Source organism: Triturus cristatus, chromosome 1_1, assembly GCF_964204655.1.
Source record: "Triturus cristatus chromosome 1_1, aTriCri1.1, whole genome shotgun sequence".
NCBI lineage: Eukaryota > Metazoa > Chordata > Amphibia > Caudata > Salamandridae > Triturus > Triturus cristatus.
The window spans coordinates 110,684,347-110,706,231 of NC_140579.1; the positions used below are offsets into that span (position 1 = coordinate 110,684,347).

A 21,885-nucleotide genomic window follows, 5' to 3' on the forward strand; every position below is an offset into this window, starting at 1 on the left:
AGCAGGTGATGCAGAGATGTTAGGAGGTACATCATTTGACATAACAGAACCAGTGAATTATAATCTGGCAAATCATAATTTACAAAAATATCCTCCTATTGTAGATAGCTTTGGACTAGCAGAGAGATCAAGCGAGGGGGAAGATATCCGGTGTCTCTATTTCTCTCTCTTGTCCCATTCCCCTTTCCCCTGATCTCTGCTGATTGGAACACCAATCCTCTGCATGGTCGCTAGTGGAACACACTTCCCAGGTTTGTGCTACTGTGACATCAAGGCAAACAGCAGGCTCACTACCCATCATGTACAGACCTTCAATAGTCCAAAGCACACCCCACAGCAGTAAATATCTTGGATTCGGCCATGGCCAGGTTTCTGGGACACCAGTTCCTTAAATTATCCTCCAGGCAGATCCGAAAACTGGACTAGTTGAAGCCCTTCGGTGTAAGACAGCTCCGCTCTGCTCCAGCATAAGACAGCGCCTCTCTGTTCCAGCATCAGACAGCATCTCTTGGCTCCAGGACCTGACTGTTCTGCTTGAGGGCAGGACAGCTCCAGACTTCCCAGGAGGGCAGCCAGAAGCGCCTTAATTCTATCCTTGGAGAGCAATAGCACCTTTCAAATTCCTTTGTATGTTGAGACCTCTCTCTCCGCTGCCGCTGCTCAGCTCCTCTACATAATCAGCAAAACTATGTTGAAAAAAAAAGCAAGGCCAGAAAAAGTTGCACAATGTTTAACAATCAGACCTCTGCCCTAACGGTGCAGGGCACTCTGTGTTGAAAAGAAGGAAGAAGAAAGAGGAGGCAGAAATTGGCCAACGCAACGCCTGCTATAGGAGAATGCCCAATACTGGACCAAAGAGGTTGGTCACAAATGACCTCAGGGATAAGCAAACAGGGTGTGTCCCCGCAGAAATCTGAAGCACAGTTCAGATATCTCTGGATGAATTGCGGAACAGTATCCCAGAACACTAAGGGCCTATTTACAAGAATGTCATACAGTGCAGCGTAGCAAGTCACCTTGTTGTGCTGCACTGCATGACAGGGAAAGGACAGGAATGTGTTGTGTTTAAGGCAACATGACGCATTCTTGCCTTTTCCCCCGCACTGGCATCCTTTTGGCAGCCCAGCGCAAACACAGGCACCGGGTGCCTGCATTGCATGCAGGACTGTTTTTGTGCAGGAAGGGAATCTTCCTGCACAAAAACAATCCTGAGAGGCATATTTGTCTTTCTATGTGTGCAGAAGAATGCAGCACGCATAGAAAGAGGAAGTAACAAGGAGAAATAAAAATATTTCTTCTTGTTACACCTCTCCTGGGAAGGCGTATCTTTTTGGTGCATTCCAAAGTGTACCTGTTCTGGTAAACCTGGGAATACAGCTAAAACAATGGCAGTTGCATTGGAACACCCATGCAACGTCAATGGAATGCCTCCCTGGTGCAGAGTAAGGGAACACAGTGATTTGTGTGGCATTGCATTACTCCAGATTTATGAAGCCACTCAGGGCCACGCAAGGTGACCTTGCATGGCTTCATATATCACATGTAAGCTTTGCATCGCTCTTGCACCACACTGCGAATCAGCTCCTCAGTGAATGGGAAGCAGACCTGCAGAGCATTCAATGAATAGTGAACAGTGCAGCATTAGCATAGGGACCACATCTGCAGAGGCATCCAATGACTGGAGAATAGAGCTTCAGAGGCATCCAATGAATGGGGAATAGAGCTTCAGAGGCATCCAATGAATGGGGAATAGAGCTGCAGAGGCATCCAATGAATGGGGAATAGAGCTTCTGAGGCATCCAATGAATGGAGAATAGAGCTGCAGAGGCATCCAAATGAATGGGAACCAGAGAGCAGAGGCATCCAATAAATGGGAAATAGAGCTGCTGAGGCATCCAGTGAATGGGGATCAGATCTGCAAATGTGTTCAATAAATAGGGACGACAGCTACAGAATCATCCAATGAATAGAGACCACAGCTGCAGATGTATCCAGTGAAGAGGGATCACAGCTAACAGCAGGCTGCTGAACCCTGATCAGAAGACTGCAGGATGACTAATACTCAGACACTTCGCCATATCTTCTTTTGTTGTACGAAAACACATCAAGTTTAAAATTCTTTGCTTGGCACATGGGCAAGCTTAGGGTATGGAGTGGATAAGGGGCACTGGTTCCAGGGGGTTCATTAGGCCTCATTTCTAACATAGAAGCTGTTGTCGTTGAGTAACCTATAGCCAATTCTACTGCTCCTGTTGGTGCTGAAGATACAACGAAGACCACCATCTAAGCTGCGTAGCCCAGCAGGATTGTGGCACACTGCGGGCCCAATACAGGAGTGCAGAGCAAGCTGAATGAGGGTGGCCAACTTTCCGTTATGCCAGGACCTCCTGGGTGCACAGAGACACTTTATACATGTGGATACGCAAGAAGCTGTGTTGGTGTGCGGTGATGACTTGGAGTTGCACGGAGCATGGCTGGGGTTTCACATCCTGTAAATCAATCCCCTTTAAAGATATAATTCACACAATATACTTTGGCCTTTTTTATATTATATCAAAATATTCGGGGAACTGTATTGGATCTGTTTGAGCTGCATCTCTTGATGCCTCTCAGTAGAGTCACAAAGGCCCCAGGCGCTGCAGGTGCAGACAGTGCGGGTCAGTGATGAAAAATTGGATCAACAGGAGCTGCATCTCTTGAAGCCTCTCAGTAGAGTCATAAAGGCCCCAGGCACAAACATTGATGGTCAGCAATGAAGAGTAGGGTCAGCAGGAGCTGCATGTCTTGCAGCCTCTCAGTAGAGTCACAAAGGCCCCAGGTGCAGACATTGCAGGTCAGTGATGAAGAACTGCATCAGCAGGAGCTGCCTTTCTTGAAGCCATTCAGTAGAGTCACAAAGGCCCCAGGTGCAGACACTGCAGGACAGCGAAGAAGAACTGGATCACCAGGAGCTGCGTCTCTTGAAGTCTCTCAGTAGTCATAAAGGCCTCAGGTGCAGCAGGCACAGACAGTGTGGTTTAGCGATGAAGTACTGGATCAGCAGGAGCTGCATTCATGAAGTCTCTCAGTAGAGTCACAAAGGTTCCAGGATATGCAGGCGTAGACAGTGCAGGTCAGTGATGAAGAACTGGTTCAGCAGGAGCTGCATCTCTTGAAGCCGCTCAGTAGAGTCACAAAGGCCCCAGGCGCAGACACTGCAGGTCTGTGATGAAGAACTGTATCAGCAGGAGCTGCTTCTCTTGAAGCCTCTCAATAGAGTCACAAAGGCCTCAGGCGCAGACAGTGCAGGTCAGTGATGAAGAACTGGATCAGCAGGAGCTGCATCTCTTGAAGCCTCTCAGTAGAGTCACAAAGGTTCCAGGATATGCAGGCTTAGACAGTGCAGGTCAGTGATGAAGAACTGGATCAGCAGGAGCTGCATCCAGTGAAGCCTCTCAATAGAGTCACAAAGGCCCCAGGCGCAGACACTGCAGGTCAGTGATGAAGAACTGGATCAGCAGGAGCTGCACCTCTTGAAGCCTCTCAGTAGAGTCACAAAGGCCTCAGGTGCAGACACTGCAGGTCAGTGATGAAGAACTGGATCAGCAGGAGCTGCATCTCTTGAAGCCTCTCAGTAGAGATACAAAGGCCCCAGGTGCAGACACTGCAGGTCAGTGATGAAGAACTGGATCATCAGGAGCTGCATCTCATGAAGCCTCTCAGTAGAGGCACAAATGGCCCAGGTGCTGCAGGCACAGACAGTGCGGGTCAGTGATGAAGAACTGGATCAGCAGGAGCTGCATCCCTTGAAGCCTCTCAGTAGAGTCACAAAAGCCTCAGTCGCTGTATGTACAGACGGTGCGGAACAGCGATGAAGAACTGGGTCAGCAGGAGCTGCATCTCTTGAGGCCTCTCAATAGAGTCACAAAGGCCCCAGGCACAGACAGTGCAGGTCAGTGATGAAGAACTGGATCAGCATGAGCTGCATCTCTTGGAGCCTCTCAGTACAGTCACAAAGGCCCCAGGTGCTTCAGGCGCAGACAATATGGGTCAGTGATGAAGAACTGGATCAGCAGGAGCTGCATCTCATGAAGTCTCTCAGTAGAGTCACAAAGGCCCCAGGTGCTGCAGGCACAGACAGTGCGGGTCAGTGATGAAGAACTGGATCAGCAGGAGCTGCATCCCTTGAAGCCTCTCAGTAGAGTCACAAAGGCCCCAGGCACAGGCAATGCAGGTCAGTGATGAAGAACTGGATCAGCAGGTGCTGCATCTCTTGAAGCCTCTCAGTTGAGTCACAAAGGTCCCAGGCACAGGCAGTGCAGGTCAGTGATGAAGAAATGGGTCAGCAGGAGCTGCATCTCTTGAGGCCTCTCAATAGAGTCACAAAGGTCCCAAGCACAGACAGTGCGGGTCAGTGATGAAGAACTGGATTAGCAGGAGCTGCATCTCTTGGAGCCTCTCAGTACAGTCACAAAGGCCCCAGGTGTTTCAGGCGCAGACAATGTGGGTCAGTGATGAAGAACTGGATCAGCAGGAGCTGCATCTCATGAAGCCTCTCAGTAGAGTCACAAAGGCCCCAGGTGCTACAGGCACAGACAGTGCGGGTCAGTGAGGAAGAACTGGATCAGCAGGAGCTGCATCCCTTGAAGCCTCTCAGTAGAGTCACAAAGGTTCCAGGATATGCAGGCGCAGACAGTGCAGGTCAGTGATGAAGAACTGGTTCAGCAGGAGCTGCATCTCTTGAAGCCTCTCAGTAGAGTCACAAAGGCCCCAGGCGCAGACACTGCAGGTCTGTGATGAAGAACTGGATCAGCAGGAGCTGCATCTCTTGAAGCCTCTCAATAGAGTCACAAAGGCCTCAGGCGCAGACAGTGCAGGTCAGTGATGAAGAACTGGATCAGCAGGAGCTGCATCTCTTGAAGCCTCTCAGTAGAGTCACAAAGTCCCCAGGGGCAGACACTGCAGGTCAGTGATGAAGAACTGGATCAGCAAGAGCTGCATCTCTTGAAGTCTCTCATTAGAGTCACAAAGGCCCCAGGTGCAGACACTGCAGGTCAGCGATGAAGATCTGGATCAGCAGGAGCTGCATCTCATGAAGTCTCTCAGTAGAGTCACAAAGGTTCCAGGATATGCAGGCTTAGACAGTGCAGGTCAGTGATGAAGAACGGGATCAGCAGGAGCTGCATCTAGTGAAGCCTCTCAATAGAGTCACAAAGGCCCCAGGCGCAGACACTGCAGGTCAGTGATGAAGAACTGGATCAGCAGGAGCTGCACCTCTTGAAGCCTCTCAGTAGAGTCACAAAGGCCTCAGGTGCAGACACTGCAGGTCAGTGATGAAGAACTGGATCAGCAGGAGCTGCATCTCTTGAAGCCTCTCAGTAGAGATACAAAGGCCCCAGGTGCAGCCACTGCAGGTCAGTGATGAAAAACTGGATCATCAGGAGCTGCATCTCATGAAGCCTCTCAGTAGAGTCACTGTTAGACCCGGCCTCGTGGCATGGCCATCCCTGTCCCCGCACCACATATCCTGACCCATGCACCTCATGCAGCCCCCGAGCACACGGCCTAGCCGATCCTTCCCACCAGAACACTCACACACCCGACCCGGACTTCCCCGTCCGTGGCCTTCTCCTTTCGGCCACACCGGGCCCGCGTGCCCACTTCATGCACCAAGATGGCCGCCCGGCCCCAGCGCGACCCTGGCCTAGAGGCGCCACTCCGGCTGGAGGACATCGCGCTCCCATTGGGATGAGAGAGGGAGGAGCAGTTTCCATCGCACCTCTGAGCTCCCCTGGGAAGGTGGGTTTCGATCGGCCCTCCGGCCTCCCCGAGGGCTGGCTCCACGCCTGCTGGGTGTCTGGGACTCCTCCCAACCCGGCCCTGAAAGGATCAAAAGACACTGGCATGAAACCCCGACAAGCGACCCACAGGTGACAAGACCCCTGCCTGCACAGACTCCGGACATCAAAGAGGGGTCGACCTATAACAAGGGGTGCTCTAGGACTATCCGGCAGATTCGCCTTTGGAAACACCTGAGCCGTGCTGAGTGACTCGCGGCTCCCTGAAGATCGTAAGACCTCCGAACTTGTGCTTGAGCCCTGCTGAGTGACTCGCAGCTCCCTGAAGATCGTAAGACCTCCGAACTTGTGCTTGAGCCCTGCTGAGTGACTCCCGGCTCCCTGAAGATCGTAAGACCTCCGAACTTGTGCTTGAGCCCTGCTGAGCGACTCGCGGCTCCCTGAAGATCGTAAGACCTCCGAACTTGTGCTTGAGCCCTGCTGAGTGACTCGCGGCTCCCACCGACTCTCCTGGTCCCGCCAGACCCCGACGACGACAAGCGTATCCCCCAGCTCGAGGATTGTGAGCTGTGCGCTGGGTACGCCCCTGCATTTGATCCATAACCACAAAGACTGTCCCGCTACCTCCTACCCCTCCCCGAGACTCTGTGAGCCCGTGCTCTACTTGTATATACTTGCCGTGCTGATCATAAAGATCCTACGACTCCGATTTGATAAAGATTTGTTCTTAAGAACTTACAGTGTGGCGTCTCTTTGTCGTGTGGTGCCAAGTGTGCGATCCTAGATACGAGATTCCTCCCTTGAGGAGTCTCCCGCCAGTGCCCGGCTACGATACCTTGAGGGTTGGTCTCAGGATAGTCAGGGCCCCCTCCGGGCTCCTCTGAGGTCGCCTTCTAACATTGGTGGCAAGCGACGGGATTCGGGCCCATAATCTAGAGATCGTACCGTGAACGACTGACGCACTACCGACAAAGATGGCAGAAGGAAACGCCATGAGTCTCACAGAAAACGACACCAGTACCGTGTTCCAGGCGGAACAACTGGAGGAATACACGCACAGAGAACTGAAGCAATTCTGCAAAGAACTGAAAATCGCTACCACTGGTCTCAACACCAAAGAAGATATGCAGAAGGCACTGAAAGCTTGGGTGGATTCTGGAGCCCCCCGCCCAGAAGGAGCGGTGGAACTCCACGACGAAGCTGGACACTCCCAAGGAGAACGCAGCAGCAACCAGGTGCGAAGCTTCGTACTAGACGGGGGCCTATCCCCGGAGGAACTCGCAGACAGAGAGAGAAGTGGCCATCACAAACTCGAATTGGCCAAACTTAAAATCGAGGGCGAGTTGAAATTAGCCGAGAAAAAGCTAGCAGTGGAACAGATGCGAGTACAAGGAGAACTAGAGGAGAAGAAACTCCAACGGGAACACGAAGGAAGGAGACTCCAACTGGAGCACGAACGCAGCTTGAAGGAAATCGAGCTAAAAGCAAAAAGCGAAGAAGCGCGGCCCTCGGGGAACCGAGAGGCGGCCTCCCCGGCAGAGCAGAAGGTCCACATTCCCAAGGATGTGGTCAAAGAACACTACAAAAACGATGACATCCAACAATGGTTCAGGGCATACGAGGTCGCCATGACCTCCCATCGGGTCCCGCAGAAGGATTGGGGGGCCAGGCTGTGGGGACGATTCCTGAGCGAAGGGAGAGACACCATGCTCGACCTACCGACCTCCATGCAGACCTCCTACAACCACATGAAAGAGGCCCTCCTCACAAGATACGGCCTCACCCCGGAGATGTACCGCCAGCGGTTCTGGGACTGCAGGAAGATCCCGGGCACCACCTGGGTGGCATATGTAAACTTCTTCAGCCGTGCATTCGATGGGTGGATCAAGGGCAGCAAGGTAGCCACCCTAGAAGAACTAACCGACCTCATGTTGTGGGAGCACCTGGCTGCAAACTGCTTTGTGGAACTACGCCAGCATCTGCTCGACAGCAAGCTCACGGATCCGAGAAAGCTGGCTGTCGAGGCGGATCGCTGGACCAACACCCGGGTCTCCCGGGGCCCCGTAAGAGAGTACCCCCGAGCCAGTCAGGGACCACCCCGCCAGAGAGGGGGGGGGAACCAGGGAGGGCAGAGAGAGTCCCAGTCCAGTCCCCCGAAAACCCAACCTCCGCCTTTCCCGGCACCCCCACCAGCTGTATCTGGCCCACCTGGGAGACGGGGGCACCGGGTGACCATCTCTTGTTTCCGTTGTCAGAAGCCCGGGCATTACGCCAACGACCCTGAATGCCCCATGGCCCCACACATCACCCCGACAGCACCCCCCGTTAGACAGATAGCCAATGTAGCACGGGGGGAGGAGGTTGAGGAGACCGTAGAGTGGGAACCCGCCGCCATGGCCTTAGTATCATTAGGAGATAGAGAAATGGTCCCTGGAAGCCTCCTGCCCTCCAACACGAAGAAATATGGGCAGCTCGTAACGATCAATGGCCACCAAGTAGAGGCCCTTCGTGACACCGGGGCCAGCATCACCGGTGTCCTCAGTCATTTAGTCAACGAAGACCAGGTCCTCCCCAACGTCTTTTGCCCAGTAATTTCTGCTGACAATACGGAAAGTTTGTGTAAGGTTGCCCTGGTGCCTTTTGAATGGGGAGGGGTGGTCGGTAAACTGAAAGTCGCAGTGAGAACTTCCCAGCCAGTCGACTGTCTCCTGGGGAACGACCTGGAAAGTTCCCCCTGGAAACAAGTCGAGCGCAAGACCCATCTAGGGATGATGGGTCTCCCCGAGTGTTTGTGCGCCACCACCCGATCTATGGCAGCCCGACTGACCCCCCTTGGGGAAGTCGAAGACGCCCCGACCACCGAAGACAGGATGGTCCCCGCCGAGGGTCCCCAAATCCCTCCACAAGGAGGGCCGGTCGCCAGCGACGAACCCCCACCTTCCGGCTCCGCACAGGTCACCGAGGTAGGCGATCTGCCCGAGTTGGCCCAGTGGCGCCACGAGGGGGGCCCCTCCCGAGAGGAGTTCTGCCAGGAGCAAGCTACCTGTCCTTCCCTGGTCGGGCCCCGGCAACAAGCAGAGGCCCAGGCCGCGGGCGACCAAACTGGAACACACCGGGTGTATTAGGAAAATTACCTTTTGTACAGCGAGCAGAAGTCGGTGGAGCTAGGATCCGCCCGGGTGCTGGTGGTACCCCTACGCTTCCGAGACCTCCTCCTGGGCTTGGCCCACGACGTCCCCCTCGCAGGCCACTTGGGCCAGGACAAAACCTACAGTCGCCTCGTGACTCACTTCTACTGGCCCAGAATGAAAGCGGATGTAGAAGCCCACTGCAAGTCCTGTCCCACGTGCCAGGCTAGTGGGAAGAGCGGAGGAAAGCGCAAGGCTCCCCTCCAACCCTTCCCTGTCGTCAGTACCCCTTTTGAACGGGTCGGGATCGACATCGTGGGGCCCCTGGATCCCCCAACCTCCCAAGGTCACCGCTTTATCCTCGTCCTGGTGGATCATGCCACCCGATACCCTGAGGCCATACCCCTGCGCACCGTCACAGCCCCCGTGGTGGGCCGGGCGTTGATGGGAATCTTTTCCCGTATGGGTTTTCCCCGCGAGGTCGTGAGCGATCGCGGTAGGAACTTCATCTCCAAATACATGACGTCCCTGTGGCAACAATGTGGAGTGTCCTATAAGTTCACCACCCCGTACCACCCCCAAGGAAATGGCCTGGTAGAGCGGTTTAACCGGACTCTGAAGGGGATGATCGCGGGCCTAGAAGAGCCCCTCCGGCGTAAGTGGGACGTCCTGCTCCCCTGCCTCCTGTTCGCCTACCGGGAAGTCCCCCAGAAATCCTTGGGGTTCATCCCCTTCGAGTTACTCTACGGGCACCCAGTCTGGGGGCCCCTCAGCCTGGTCAAGGAAGGGTGGGAAGCGGCGCCCCGAGGCCCCCCCCCCGAGATGTGTTCCGATACGTCCTGACCCTCCGAAACCAGACTAGGAAGTTCCGAGAGCTGGCCGAGGCCAACCTGGAGGCGAGCCAGGAAGAGATGAAGCGCTGGTACGAACAGAATGCCACTCTGGTCGAGTTCCAGCCGGGCCAGCAGGTATGGGTCATGGCCCCCGTGAAACCTTGCGCCCTCCAGGATAAATGGACCGGGCCCTTCAAAGTGATTGAGCGGAAGAGCCAGGTCACGTACTTGGTGGACGTCCAGTCCCCCCGGGACCCCCTCCGGGTCCTTCACGTGAACCGCCTCAAGCCTCACTTTGTGCGGACGGAACTGAGCCTCCTGCTGGCCACCGATGACGGGGCCGAAGAGGAGTCGGATCCCCTCCCTGATCTCCTGTATACCAAAGAGAAGGATGGCTCTGTAGAAGGCTTGAACCTCTCCCCATCCCTCACTTTCCAGCAACGTGAGGATTGCCGCCAGCTCCTAGGGCAGTTTTCCGACCTATTCTCTCTGGTCCCCCAAGTCACCGACTGGTGTGTCCATGACGTGGACACCGGAGACAGCCCACCGGTGAAACACCGAGCCTACCGAGTCCCTGATCGAGTCCGGTCCTGCATTCAGGCCGAGGTCTCGAAGATGTTGACCTTGGGAGTGATCGAACCCTCAGACAGTCCCTGGGCCAGCCCCGTGGTCCTGGTCCCGAAAGCAGCTGCCCCCGGTGTCGCCCCAGAACTCCGCTTCTGCGTGGACTACCGGGGACTCAATGAAGTCACCCGAGCCGATGCCCATCCCATTCCCCGAGCCGACGAGCTCATTGACCGACTCGGGGCTGCTCGGTTCCTCAGCACATTCGATCTCACCTGCGGCTATTGGCAAATTGCGCTCACAGAAGGAGCCAAGGAGCGGTCCGCCTTCTCCACCCTGGATGGGCACTATCGCTTTCGCGTGATGCCCTTCGGGATGAAAAATGCCCCGGCCACCTTTCAGCGACTGGTAAATAGAGTCCTGGCCGGGCTGGAACAGTTCAGCGCTGCCTATCTAGACGATATTGCAGTTTTCAGTTCCGAATGGAGTGAGCACCTCCGGAGGGTGCTAACCGTCCTGCGCCAGGCAGGCCTCACCGTGAAAGCCAGCAAGTGCCAGATTGGGCAAGGTTCGGTAGTCTACCTGGGGCACCAGGTCGGAAGCGGCCAGGTCGCCCCTCTACAGCCCAAGATCGACGCCATCCTAGCCTGGGAACCACCCACTACCCAAACAGAGGTCCGAGCCTTTCTGGGCCTCACGGGCTACTACCGGAGGTTCATCCGGGGGTACGGCAGCCTGGTCGGTCCCCTCACAGAACTCACATCCAAGAAACAACCCAAGACAGTGCAGTGGACCTCTGCCTGCCAAGAGGCGTTTGATGCCCTGAAAGCGGCCATGTGCACTGCCCCCGTCCTCCAGGCCCCCGACTACTCCAAGGAGTTTGTGGTGCAAACGGACGCCTCCGAGCATGGGATTGGGGCCGTCCTGTCCCAGGTAAATGACCAAGGCCTAGACCAGCCCGTAGCCTTCCTCAGCCGAGGGCTGTTGCCCAGAGAACAGAGATGGAGCACCATCGAGCGCGAGGCGTTCGCCGTAGTCTGGGCCCTCAAGAAGTTACGCCCTTATCTGTTCGGCACCCATTTCAAAGTCCAAACCGACCATCGCCCCTTGCGATGGCTCATGCAGATGCGAGGAGAAAACCCAAAACTACTGCGGTGGTCAATCTCCCTCCAGGGGATGGATATCACTGTGGAACATCGCCCTGGTACTGACCACGCCAACGCCGATGACCTCTCCCGGTTCTTCCGCCTCAGCGAAGAGAACCCCCAAGACGATGGGTAGTTCTCTCTGGCTTTCAGCTGGGGGGGACGCGTGTTAGACCCGGCCTCGTGGCATGGCCATCCCTGTCCCCGCACCACATATCCTGACCCATGCACCTCATGCAGCCCCCGAGCACACGGCCTAGCCGATCCTTCCCACCAGAACACACACACACCCGACCCGGACTTCCCCGTCCGTGGCCTTCCTCCTTTCGGCCACACCGGGCCCGCGTGCCCACTTCATGCACCAAGATGGCCGCCCGGCCCCAGCGCGACCCTGGCCTAGAGGCGCCACTCTGGCTGGAGGACATCGCGCTCCCATTGGGATGAGAGAGGGAGGAGCAGTTTCCATCGCACCTCTGAGCTCCCCTGGGAAGGTGGGTTTCGATCAGCCCTCCGGCCTCCCCGAGGGCTGGCTCCACGCCTGCTGGGTGTCTGGGACTCCTCCCAACCCGGCCCTGAAAGGATCAAAAGACACTGGCAGGAAACTCCGACAAGCGACCCCCAGGTGACAAGACCCCTGCCTGCACAGACTCCGGACATCAAAGAGTGGTCGACCTATAACAAGGGGTGCTCTAGGACTATCCGGCAGATTCGCCTTTGGAAACACCTGAGCCCTGCTGAGTGACTTGCGGCTCCCTGAAGATCGTAAGACCTCCGAACTTGTGCTTGAGCCCTGCTGAGTGACTCGCGGCTCCCTGAAGATCGTAAGACCTCCGAACTTGTGCTTGAGCCCTGCTGAGTGACTCGCGGCTCCCACCGACTCTCCTGGTCCCGCCAGACCCCGACGACGACAAGCGTATCCCCCAGCTCGAGGATTGTGAGCTGTGCGACGGGTACGACCCTGCATTTGATCCATAACCACAAAGACTGTCCCGCTACCTCCTACCCCTCCCCGAGACTCTGTGAGCCCGTGCTCTACTTGTATATACTTGCCGTGCTGATCATAAAGATCCTACGACTCCGATTTGATAAAGATTTGTTCTTAAGAACTCACGGTGTGGCGTCTCTTTGTCGTGTGGTGCCAAGTGTGCGATCCTAGATACGAGATTCCTCCCTTGAGGAGTCTCCCGCCAGTGCCCGGCTACGATACCTCGAGGGTTGGTCTCAGGATAGTCAGGGCCCCCTCCGGGCTCCTCTGAGGTCGCCTTCTAACAGTCACAAAGGGCCCAGGTGCTGCAGGCACAGGCAGTGCGGGTCAGTGATGAAGAACTAGATCAGCAGGAGCTGCATCCCTTGAAGCCTCTCAGTAGAGTCACAAAAGCCTCAGTCGCTGTAGGTACAGATGGTGCGGAAGAGCAATGAAGAACTGGGTCAGCAGGAGCTGCATCTCTTGAGGCCTCTCAATAGAGTCACAAAGGCCCCAGGCACAGACAGTGCAGGTCAGTGATGAAGAACTGGATCAGCAGGAGCTGCATCTCTTGGAGCCTCTCAGTACAGTCACAAAGGCCCCAGGTGCTTCAGGCGCAGACAATGTGGGTCAGTGATGAAGAACTGGATCAGCAGGAGCTGCATCTCATGAAGCCTCTCAGTAGAGTCACAAAGGCCCCAGGTGCTGCAGGCACAGACAGTGCGGGTCAGTGATGAAGAACTGGATCAGCAGGAGCTGCATCCCTTGAAGCCTCTCAGTAGAGTCAGAAAGGCCCCAGGCACAGGCAGTGCAGGTCAGCGATGAAGAACTGGATCAGCAGGTGCTGCATCTCTTGAAGCCTCTCAGTAGAGTCACAAAGGCCCCAGGCGCAGACAGTGCCGGCCAGCGATGAAGAACTGGATCAGCAGGAGCTGCATCTCTTGAATCCTCTCATATGAGTCACAAAGGCCCCTGGCGCAGACAGTGTAGGTCTGCGATGAAGAACTGGATCAGCACTAGCTGGATATCTCAAAGTGTCCTTTCACGTAAATGCCGAGGTAGAAGCACAGTGTGGAACCCAGAGCCCATCTAAGCAAGAGACAAGGCACAGCTGACCGTGCCTGCTGTAAAACATCATATCTAGTCACTTGGAGAAGCAGTGAGGCATAGGACACTCACTGAAATGAGAATCACAACCCAGCCTCTTTCCATCCCCTTTCAGCATGCCTGTAGCAGTGCAGCACTGAATTACTTCCCCATGCATTACTCTAGAATTCTCCCTCACCCTCCGTGAGTCTACTCCTCCGCTGTGGCACAGGGCAGGACAGAGCTAAAGTACAGACATGACGGCTCACACAAACACAGGACTTCAAGCTGCCTCTAAGAATCATCCGATAAGAACCCTGGGCCAGATTCACAAAGGTAAACTGAGACGAAAATCTAACTTTTCGACTTTCGGTATTCACAAAGAGAATTTACGAGTAGTAAAGTGAGACTTTTGTCTCAGTTTAACTTAAGTTTTGGTTTTAGTGCTTGGTAGCCTCTTTCAAGCCACTGATTTACCACACAGTGCTTTATAACCTTCACGGTCACCGCTGTCACACCACGGCCCCTAATATACTCATGGGATGCCACTGCTAGCACACCAGAGCTCATAGTATGCTTGGTACCTTGTACTCACTAACGGCACTGCTATCACACCACGGTACACATTATGCACAAACCTTTGTATCCTCTCTCAAGGCACTGTTATGACACCACAGTTCACTGCATCCTCAGTGCGTTACAGCCTTGCTCAAGACACAACTATCACCACAGCAAACGCACTGTGTTTCTCGTGGCATTGCTCTCACACAAAAGCCCAAAGTATATTCCCTTGCACCCTTTCTGGGGCCACCGCTATCAAAGTACAGACCTCGGTATACTCTGTGCTTTACACCCTTCCCCAGTGGTCCACTAAGGCACTAGGTAGTTCCGAAAAGCAACAAAATGGGGTCAATTTCCATTGATGGAACATTAGTTGATCTGATTGGTAAATCAACAGATTCTTACAATTCTGCGCAAGTTTAAGATTCATTCATTTATTGGTGGTTTGGGACTGAGTAGTGAAATAGTGCTGTCAATGAGTCTGCATGAGCAGTCCGTTGACAAGTAAATACCTGCTCCGCCCACCTTAGAGTAAAGGAGGCAGGTCTCCAAGCATGGATGTGTCCCCACTCCTAGTCCAAGTGGCAGATGGTATTCACTTGCACCCCTACACATGAATCATGAAGTGATGGTACCTCCTACTCACAATCTCAAACTGAATCCACTCACCTGATGTTTTCTTGTAGACAACCCAAATGACAGCAGCAAGCAGTCCAACACCCACGAGGGCTCCAATGACGCCTCCGATAATTACCCCCGTTGCAGGAGATTTCTCTTCTGTGGGACAGGGACAGACAGGTACAGAGTTACAGGGCAGAAATCACATTAAAGATGAGGTTTAAGATGTGCTACAACTAAGAACTGCCAGGTATGAAGATCTCTGTGAGTAAAGGGTCAGAGAGACAGCTATGGCCTGACCTGATCCTACTACAGCCCCAGGTATACTCAGTGCTCTGTAACCCTCCCCACTTCACTTCTATTACACCACAGTTCAGGGTATACTCCATACATAATAAATTTACTCATGGCACTGCACACAACGAAATGGGCGTCTACCCCAGTGGTTGGGTTAACTTGTCTTTCTGGAGTATCTTCCCTATAGGAGCCTTCCCGCAAGACAACTGTAGTGGTCACCCTCAAGGTAAACAGCAATAATACAAAATTGGCAACTTATCTGTAACAATTTTGCCGTGTGGAATTCCTCCAGATTCACATCCTTCTGTCCTTTAGTGGTTAGAGCTGGAAATTCCAGAGTCGGTAAAACTTTATTCCTTTTTGGCATTGATCATAGGTAGAGTTGGATTTCGAGCGAACGCCCACGTTGTCCAAGTGTGTCACCTCCATTTTCAGATTCTTTTCACCAAGAAGAAGGGCCGAGGGAGAAGTTGAGATGTGAATCTATAAGAACTGTGTGTGGCAAAATTAAGGAAAAATGTTAGCCTGTAGGCATCTGTTCGGAGTGTGTAGTCCCGTCGATTCACATGTTTTGCATACTCCTGACATCTGGTGTTCAGCTCAGGCATTTGGAAGTTGCTTTTCCTAGAAGAAGGTTTGATCACGATATTTACTGTGACTCCTCCCTTCGTCCATAATGTGCATGGGCAATGAACTTCAACTTATATTGTGTTTTTCGCACAGTGGATGAGAATGTATATGGAATGTGATTGAGACTACTGTGGTGGACAAGGGCGGGGGTGAATCTACAGCACAACACGCTACAAGCAGGTGCTTACAGGGAAGTTTAGAAAAACACAAGAAGGAGTACATCCAGGAGACTGGTCAGGGTCTCCGAAATACTGGGAAGAACGCGCAAGGTGCGGAAAACGTTCTTTTCTTTAAAAGACCCCTCACTCACCAACCTAGTTGGTGACATGCTTCATCATCGGGGTCCCACCCGAATAGCCGAATGCCATCCGGGTGTGCTACAACACCTGATTACAGTGGAGCTGGTAGTTTTTCGTGGTGCAAGTGAATGAATTGTGAATTAAAAATGGGCCAGATGTACTCACTAAAAAGATTTATTCTGGTGCAACTGGCCGATGTTAAAAACGTTGCTGAGATACCTTTATTGGTTAAATTGACCACTGGTATCTAAAAGTGAAATAAAGTGCTGGTAAGTGCAGAAAAAGGTCTACATGTTTCAACCTATGTGATGATATTACTTAGGTTTTCGTCAGGACCGAATGATGTGACCCGGGCGGTGTACACACGCTAAGGTGTACCCTACCCTTGATCACAGAAACCTAACCATTTACTCACGGTCAAGTGTCCTGTCATCCCATTTGAAGACAGGAAGAAATCTGTAAAAGATAAACACAAAATTACAAGCAAACACAATGCTACATGTGTAATACAGTGTTTAAATGTGGAAAAAGCTCCTTGAGTTCCCAGTAGTATGCAACAAGAACATACACATCAAAAGGATTACCCCTAAATTGCAGTGGTAAAACTACATGGGTGATCCAATAGCCGATTCAGCTACTGAAAGTTAGATTATGACACATTCATAATCGTAGGATTCAATGAGCGTTAATACGCCATTGAAATGCAAATGCATTAAGTTAATCCACAGGGAATAAATAGTGCCTGTAAAAAACTCATACAAACCCACTCTCATCCATCATTCAAAGTGGGTGTATTGCTCTCAAACATAATCGTGAGGGCCAAGGACTATCTTACTCGAATGAGGAAGTGGATGCTATTCTGGGCGATCCCTCTTTGTTCGCCGATGCCAGCATTGCACAGACAATTTCACAGACCACGGATTGGGAAAAACTGACTGAAACGAAAAGAAACGGAATCAGAACAATACTCCATGGAACTATTTTGAAGGAATATTTGAGGAACAACATGGCACCAAAAGGCCTTCTGGTCACCAATGCACCCAGGATTTTTCTTGAGTATCCGGTTTTTAGAAAGGACTGGGCACAGATTGCGTGAAATTGCACGCGCAATTGGATTGTGCTGATTATAAAAACCGCCCTACGCCTCTCCGAAACAATGCTAGTGGAAATCCAACTAACCGAAGGTCACATAAAAAGCACCATCACAGGATATAAGAAAAAATTGGATGAACTTAACAAAGAGCTGAACGAGTATAAGGACAATCTTACCCAGCAGAAGGTGCAAAAATTTCAAAAAGACCTTAAAAGGTTTTCCTATGTAAAAACATACCCCTACTCAGATCCGGATTACACACCTCCACCAAGTTCTGACCCAGATTCAGATGCTTTCAGCATTGACTCATCTGGCAGTGGTAACTCCAGTTCTGGAAGCGGGAGACAAAGACAAAGAGGGAAGAACAGAACAATTGGCCAATATATGGCACACACCCACCATCTGGATTTCAAGGCCCATACAATCCACAACAACCGTACCCGATGTATGGATGGCAACCACCATTTCCGCAACCACCATTTCCGCAACCACCATTCCCGCAACCAATGTTTCCCCCAAACGCCTTCAGACCGCCTTTTTTAGGCAGGGGCAGGAGGGGAAGGGGAAGAAGGAAGGGCATCAATCAAGTACATTGGGAAGAAGAGGACGTAGTGGGGAATCACACACGGAACAAAACAAAAGAACCCCAAGCAGGAACGAGCAACAGCAGAGTCTAGTTACTAACCTTTCAACTAGACCGCTGTCAATTATGGAAGAGAAGGTCCTCAACAAAGGTTTGGGTTTCGTCCCGACTACACGTCTGGACAAGTTCCAACTACACTGAGAATTGGCAGGTTTCTTCAGAAAATTGCGACTAAAAGCGTTTTTTGAAAAACAAGGAGAACCTGCGTTTGAGAATTCTAACGAAACCGGACTACGCATAAAATCCACCTTTACCCCTCCACCACATATGATCCCAGTGGAGATCGCCACTTTTGAACAGGCTGTTTTCAATGACATTGAAAGCTTAGTCCCTAAACAACCATTTCAAAATATGAGCAAAGAAGAAACCTCTGCTTTGGAAAATCTGAGACCTTGTGACACTATTGTGATAAAACAAGCGGATAAAGGTGGGGGCATAGTGATCCAGGACAAAGTGTCCTACCATGCCGAATGTCAGAGACTGCTTTCTGACAAGAAAAATTATCGAGCCTTACAAACTGACCCTACTAACGATCTGAAACAAGAAATAAAATCACTAGTAGAAGACGCAGAAACTATGGGTCTTATTTCCAAACAGGAAGCTGCCTTTCTGAGTACAAGTGAGGGGAAGATCCCATACTTTTACATTCTACCCAAAATGCACAAGAATAAGATCCCACCACCTGGAAGACCTATTGTGTCTGGTATAGGCTCCCTACTGGAACCCTTGTCACGTTTTTGTGATTTCTTTTTCAAAACCGTGGTACAAAACACCTCCACCTATCTACAGGATACAAAAAGTCTGCTCAAACTACTTGAAGACATCACAGTGGATGAAAACACCATCTTAGTGTCCTTTGACATTGAAAGCCTTTACACAAACATCCCACAGGATGACACCCTGAGAGTACTTAAGACAGCATTGGATGAAACCTCCTGGACATATAGTACACCGAAAGCGTTTATCTTGGATTGCGCAAGATTGGCCTTGAAGAGAAATTATTTTGAGTACGAGGGAACACTCTTTCTCCAAACAGGAGGTACTTCGATGGGGAACACCTTCGCTCCTAGTGTGGCAGGGCTCTATGTCTTTGACTTCGAGAAACGAGTCATACTGGACACACTGAATCCGTATATTTCCAACATCGTTTTCTGGGGAAGATACATCGACGATGTCCTGGTCATCTGGCAGGGATCCCATGAGACTCTAACCGAATTCTGCACATGGATTAACACCTGTGATCGAAATTTGAGATTTACCCACACGATGGATCCCAATACCTTAATATTCCTGGATCTGGTGATCACCAAAGAGAATGGCCGTTTGGAGACTAGCACTCATCATAAACCAAGTGCGAGAAACAATCTTCTTAGATTTGAGAGTTTCCATCCAAGACCCCTGAGGGAAAATCTCCCTTATGGTCAATACCTTAGACTGCGCCGCAACTGCAGCAAAATCACAGACTATCGTGACCAAGCAAGGGTCTTGACTAATAAACTTTCTAACAGAGGCTATCCGGAAAAAATACTCAATAAGTGCCAAAAGAGAGCACGAAATCAACCCAGAGAAGCCCTCCTAGAGGTTAGAACACAGAGGGATGATGAAATACCCTTAACATGTGTAACCACCTACAACACAGCGTCTAATCTAATGACTAAATCAATCAACAAACATTGGTCCATCATTAATACTGGTAATCTACACTGGGAGAAACCCCTATTCTCTTTCAAAAAAGCAAGAAGTTTGAAAGATGCCTTGGTGAATACACGTCCAAAAGTCTGCCCACAGATAGGGACACCAACGGTTACCAATGCCTGGGGCCTTCCGAACTAGTGTGACATTATCAATGTGGCAACTGCAGTGTATGCCACTTGACTGAAAACACGAAAACGTTGGCATTGGAACCAGACAAAACGTGGAGCCAGCGGACCCATACGAATTGCAATAGTACCAATGTGGTCTATCTGATAAAATGCCCTTGCAATTTGAAATACATAGGGATGACCTGTAGAAAGGTGAAGCAAAGAATTTGTGAACACCGCAGTACAATAAGTTGTAAAAGAATCACAACCAAACTAACTGAACATTTCCTTGAATATATAACCATACCACCAACGATATGAAATGGACTGTTATTGAACAGATAAAAACAGGCATAAAGATTCAAGAACGTCTAATTGAAAAGGAACAAAGATGGATTTACAGATTATCCACCCATAAAAATGGCCTGAACGATAATATCCCGTGGCATACAGTTCTTCCTAAATAACTTTAGCATGTTTCTATCCATCTTGAGACATGTTATTCCTTCAGATGAATTGAGACTTTACGGTTAACTGGTCCTCCATCAATTGGGCATAGTTATATGTATGGATATGAGGCGCGACACAATGTCGGTGTTCATTCTTTAAAATTGTAGCGCCAACTGGTCTATCACATAGTAACCACTTTCTCTTTAAGTACTATATACTATGATGCCCATCTGTTACTGTTTGATTCCATGTGAACCACTGTATAGATGACTATATAGTTAGAGTGATTTACACACTCCCGAGATCGGGCACTCTTTTTTTACTTAGTTATTAGTATAGTGAGCCCCTTGGTGCGCCTTTCCCCGTTGGCGCTTGCTACGTCCTTTAATCACCTCTTTCAGCCCATCCCGTGTAGGATTCCGTTTCACCGTCTTGGCATTGCATGATTAGGCTTATCGCATGAGTGTCACTCCCCGCTTTCACCTCTTAAATTTAGTGAAAACTTTCCGTCTTTTGTTGCTTGTCAATAAATCACGTTGAGTGTTGACACCACATCACCATGCCTACCACGCAGTTCTATCCACGCACGTCGGTCACATGACTCGCGTCACCACGCCCCCTTCGCCCCGTCTCCAGGAAGTATTTTACCCGCATAGACGCTGGGACTCGACAACCCTCGGGGAGCAGATGCGGGTCGCTTAGGGTAGGCGTGTAAGCCGGTGATCAGCTCCACTAAGTAAGTAACAAGCCGTGTGGCCACATGGATAATATCGAATACTTTCCTCGATGCACCCCTGTGGTGTTCTCACCGCTTTTGTCCCATGATAATCTCCTTCAGATCGTGTTTCCTGAGCTGTCACCACGACCCTGACTCCCACGAGGCACGCTATTACGCGTCTTATAGTAAGCTTTTCCTCCCTTCCCATGTGTTCATTCGCACCATTTTTACCGCTGTGATAATTAGCGTGCATGCTAAACAATGCACACCCTCACGATTATGTTTGAGAGCAATACACCCACTTTGAATGATGGATGAGAGTGGGTTTGTATGAGTTTTTCACAGGCACTAGTGGATTAACTTAATGCATTTGCATTTCAATGGCGTATTAACGCTCATTGAATCCTTCGATTATGAATGTGTCATAATCTAACTTTCAGTAGCTGAATCGGCTATTGGATCACCCATGTAGTTTTACCGCTGCAATTTAGGGGTAATCCTTTTGATGTGTATGTTTTTGTTGCATACTACTGGGAACTCAAGGAGCTTTTTCTACATTTAAACACTGTATTACACACGTAGCATTGCGTTTGCTTGTAATTTTGTGTTTATCTTTTACAGATTTCTTCCTGTCTTCAAATGGGATGACAGGACACTTGACCGTGAGTAAATGGTTAGGTTTCTGTGATCAAGGGTAGGATACACCTTAGCGTGTGTACACCGCCCGGGTCACATCATTGGGTCCTGACGAAAACCTAAGTAATATCTTCACATAGGTTGAAACATGTAGACCTTCTTCTGCACTTACCAGCACTTTATTTCACTTTTAGATACCAGTGGTCAATTTAATCAATAAAGGTATCTCAGCAACGTTTTTAACATCGGCCAGTTGCTCCAGAATAAATCTTTTTAGTGAGTACATCTGGCCCATTTTTAATTCACAATTCATTCACTTGCACCACGAAAAACTACCAGCTCCACTGTAATCAGGTGTTGTAGCACACCCGGATGGCATTCGGCTATTCGGGTGGGACCCCGATGATGAAGCATGTCACCAACTAGGTTGGTGAGTGAGGGGTATTTTAAAGAAAAGAACGTTTTTCACACCTTGCGCGTTCTTCCCAGTATTTCGGAGACCCTGACCAGTCTCCTGGATGTACTCCTTCTTGTGTTTTTCTAAAGTATTTCAAGGGGATTAGGAGTATCTCCCTCCATTTTTTGGATTATTCCCTTTTCTCTCTGACTTGTTTTGTATGCTTACAGGGAAGTAACACTTT

The 21,885-nt window shown here is 51.0% G+C and overlaps 1 protein-coding gene across 1 annotated transcript in view; it reads right to left on the bottom strand.

Annotated features, from left to right (window-relative positions):
- Window positions 1–21,885, bottom strand: part of LOC146869685 (class I histocompatibility antigen, Gogo-B*0102 alpha chain-like) — a 143,610-nt gene that overhangs the window by 35,657 nt on the left and 86,068 nt on the right. Inside the window, exon 5 of the mRNA XM_085610559.1 lies at window positions 14,728–14,835. Coding sequence (XP_085466685.1) covers window positions 14,728–14,835 — 108 coding nt within the window. The remainder of the gene's footprint in view (window positions 1–14,727; window positions 14,836–21,885) is intronic.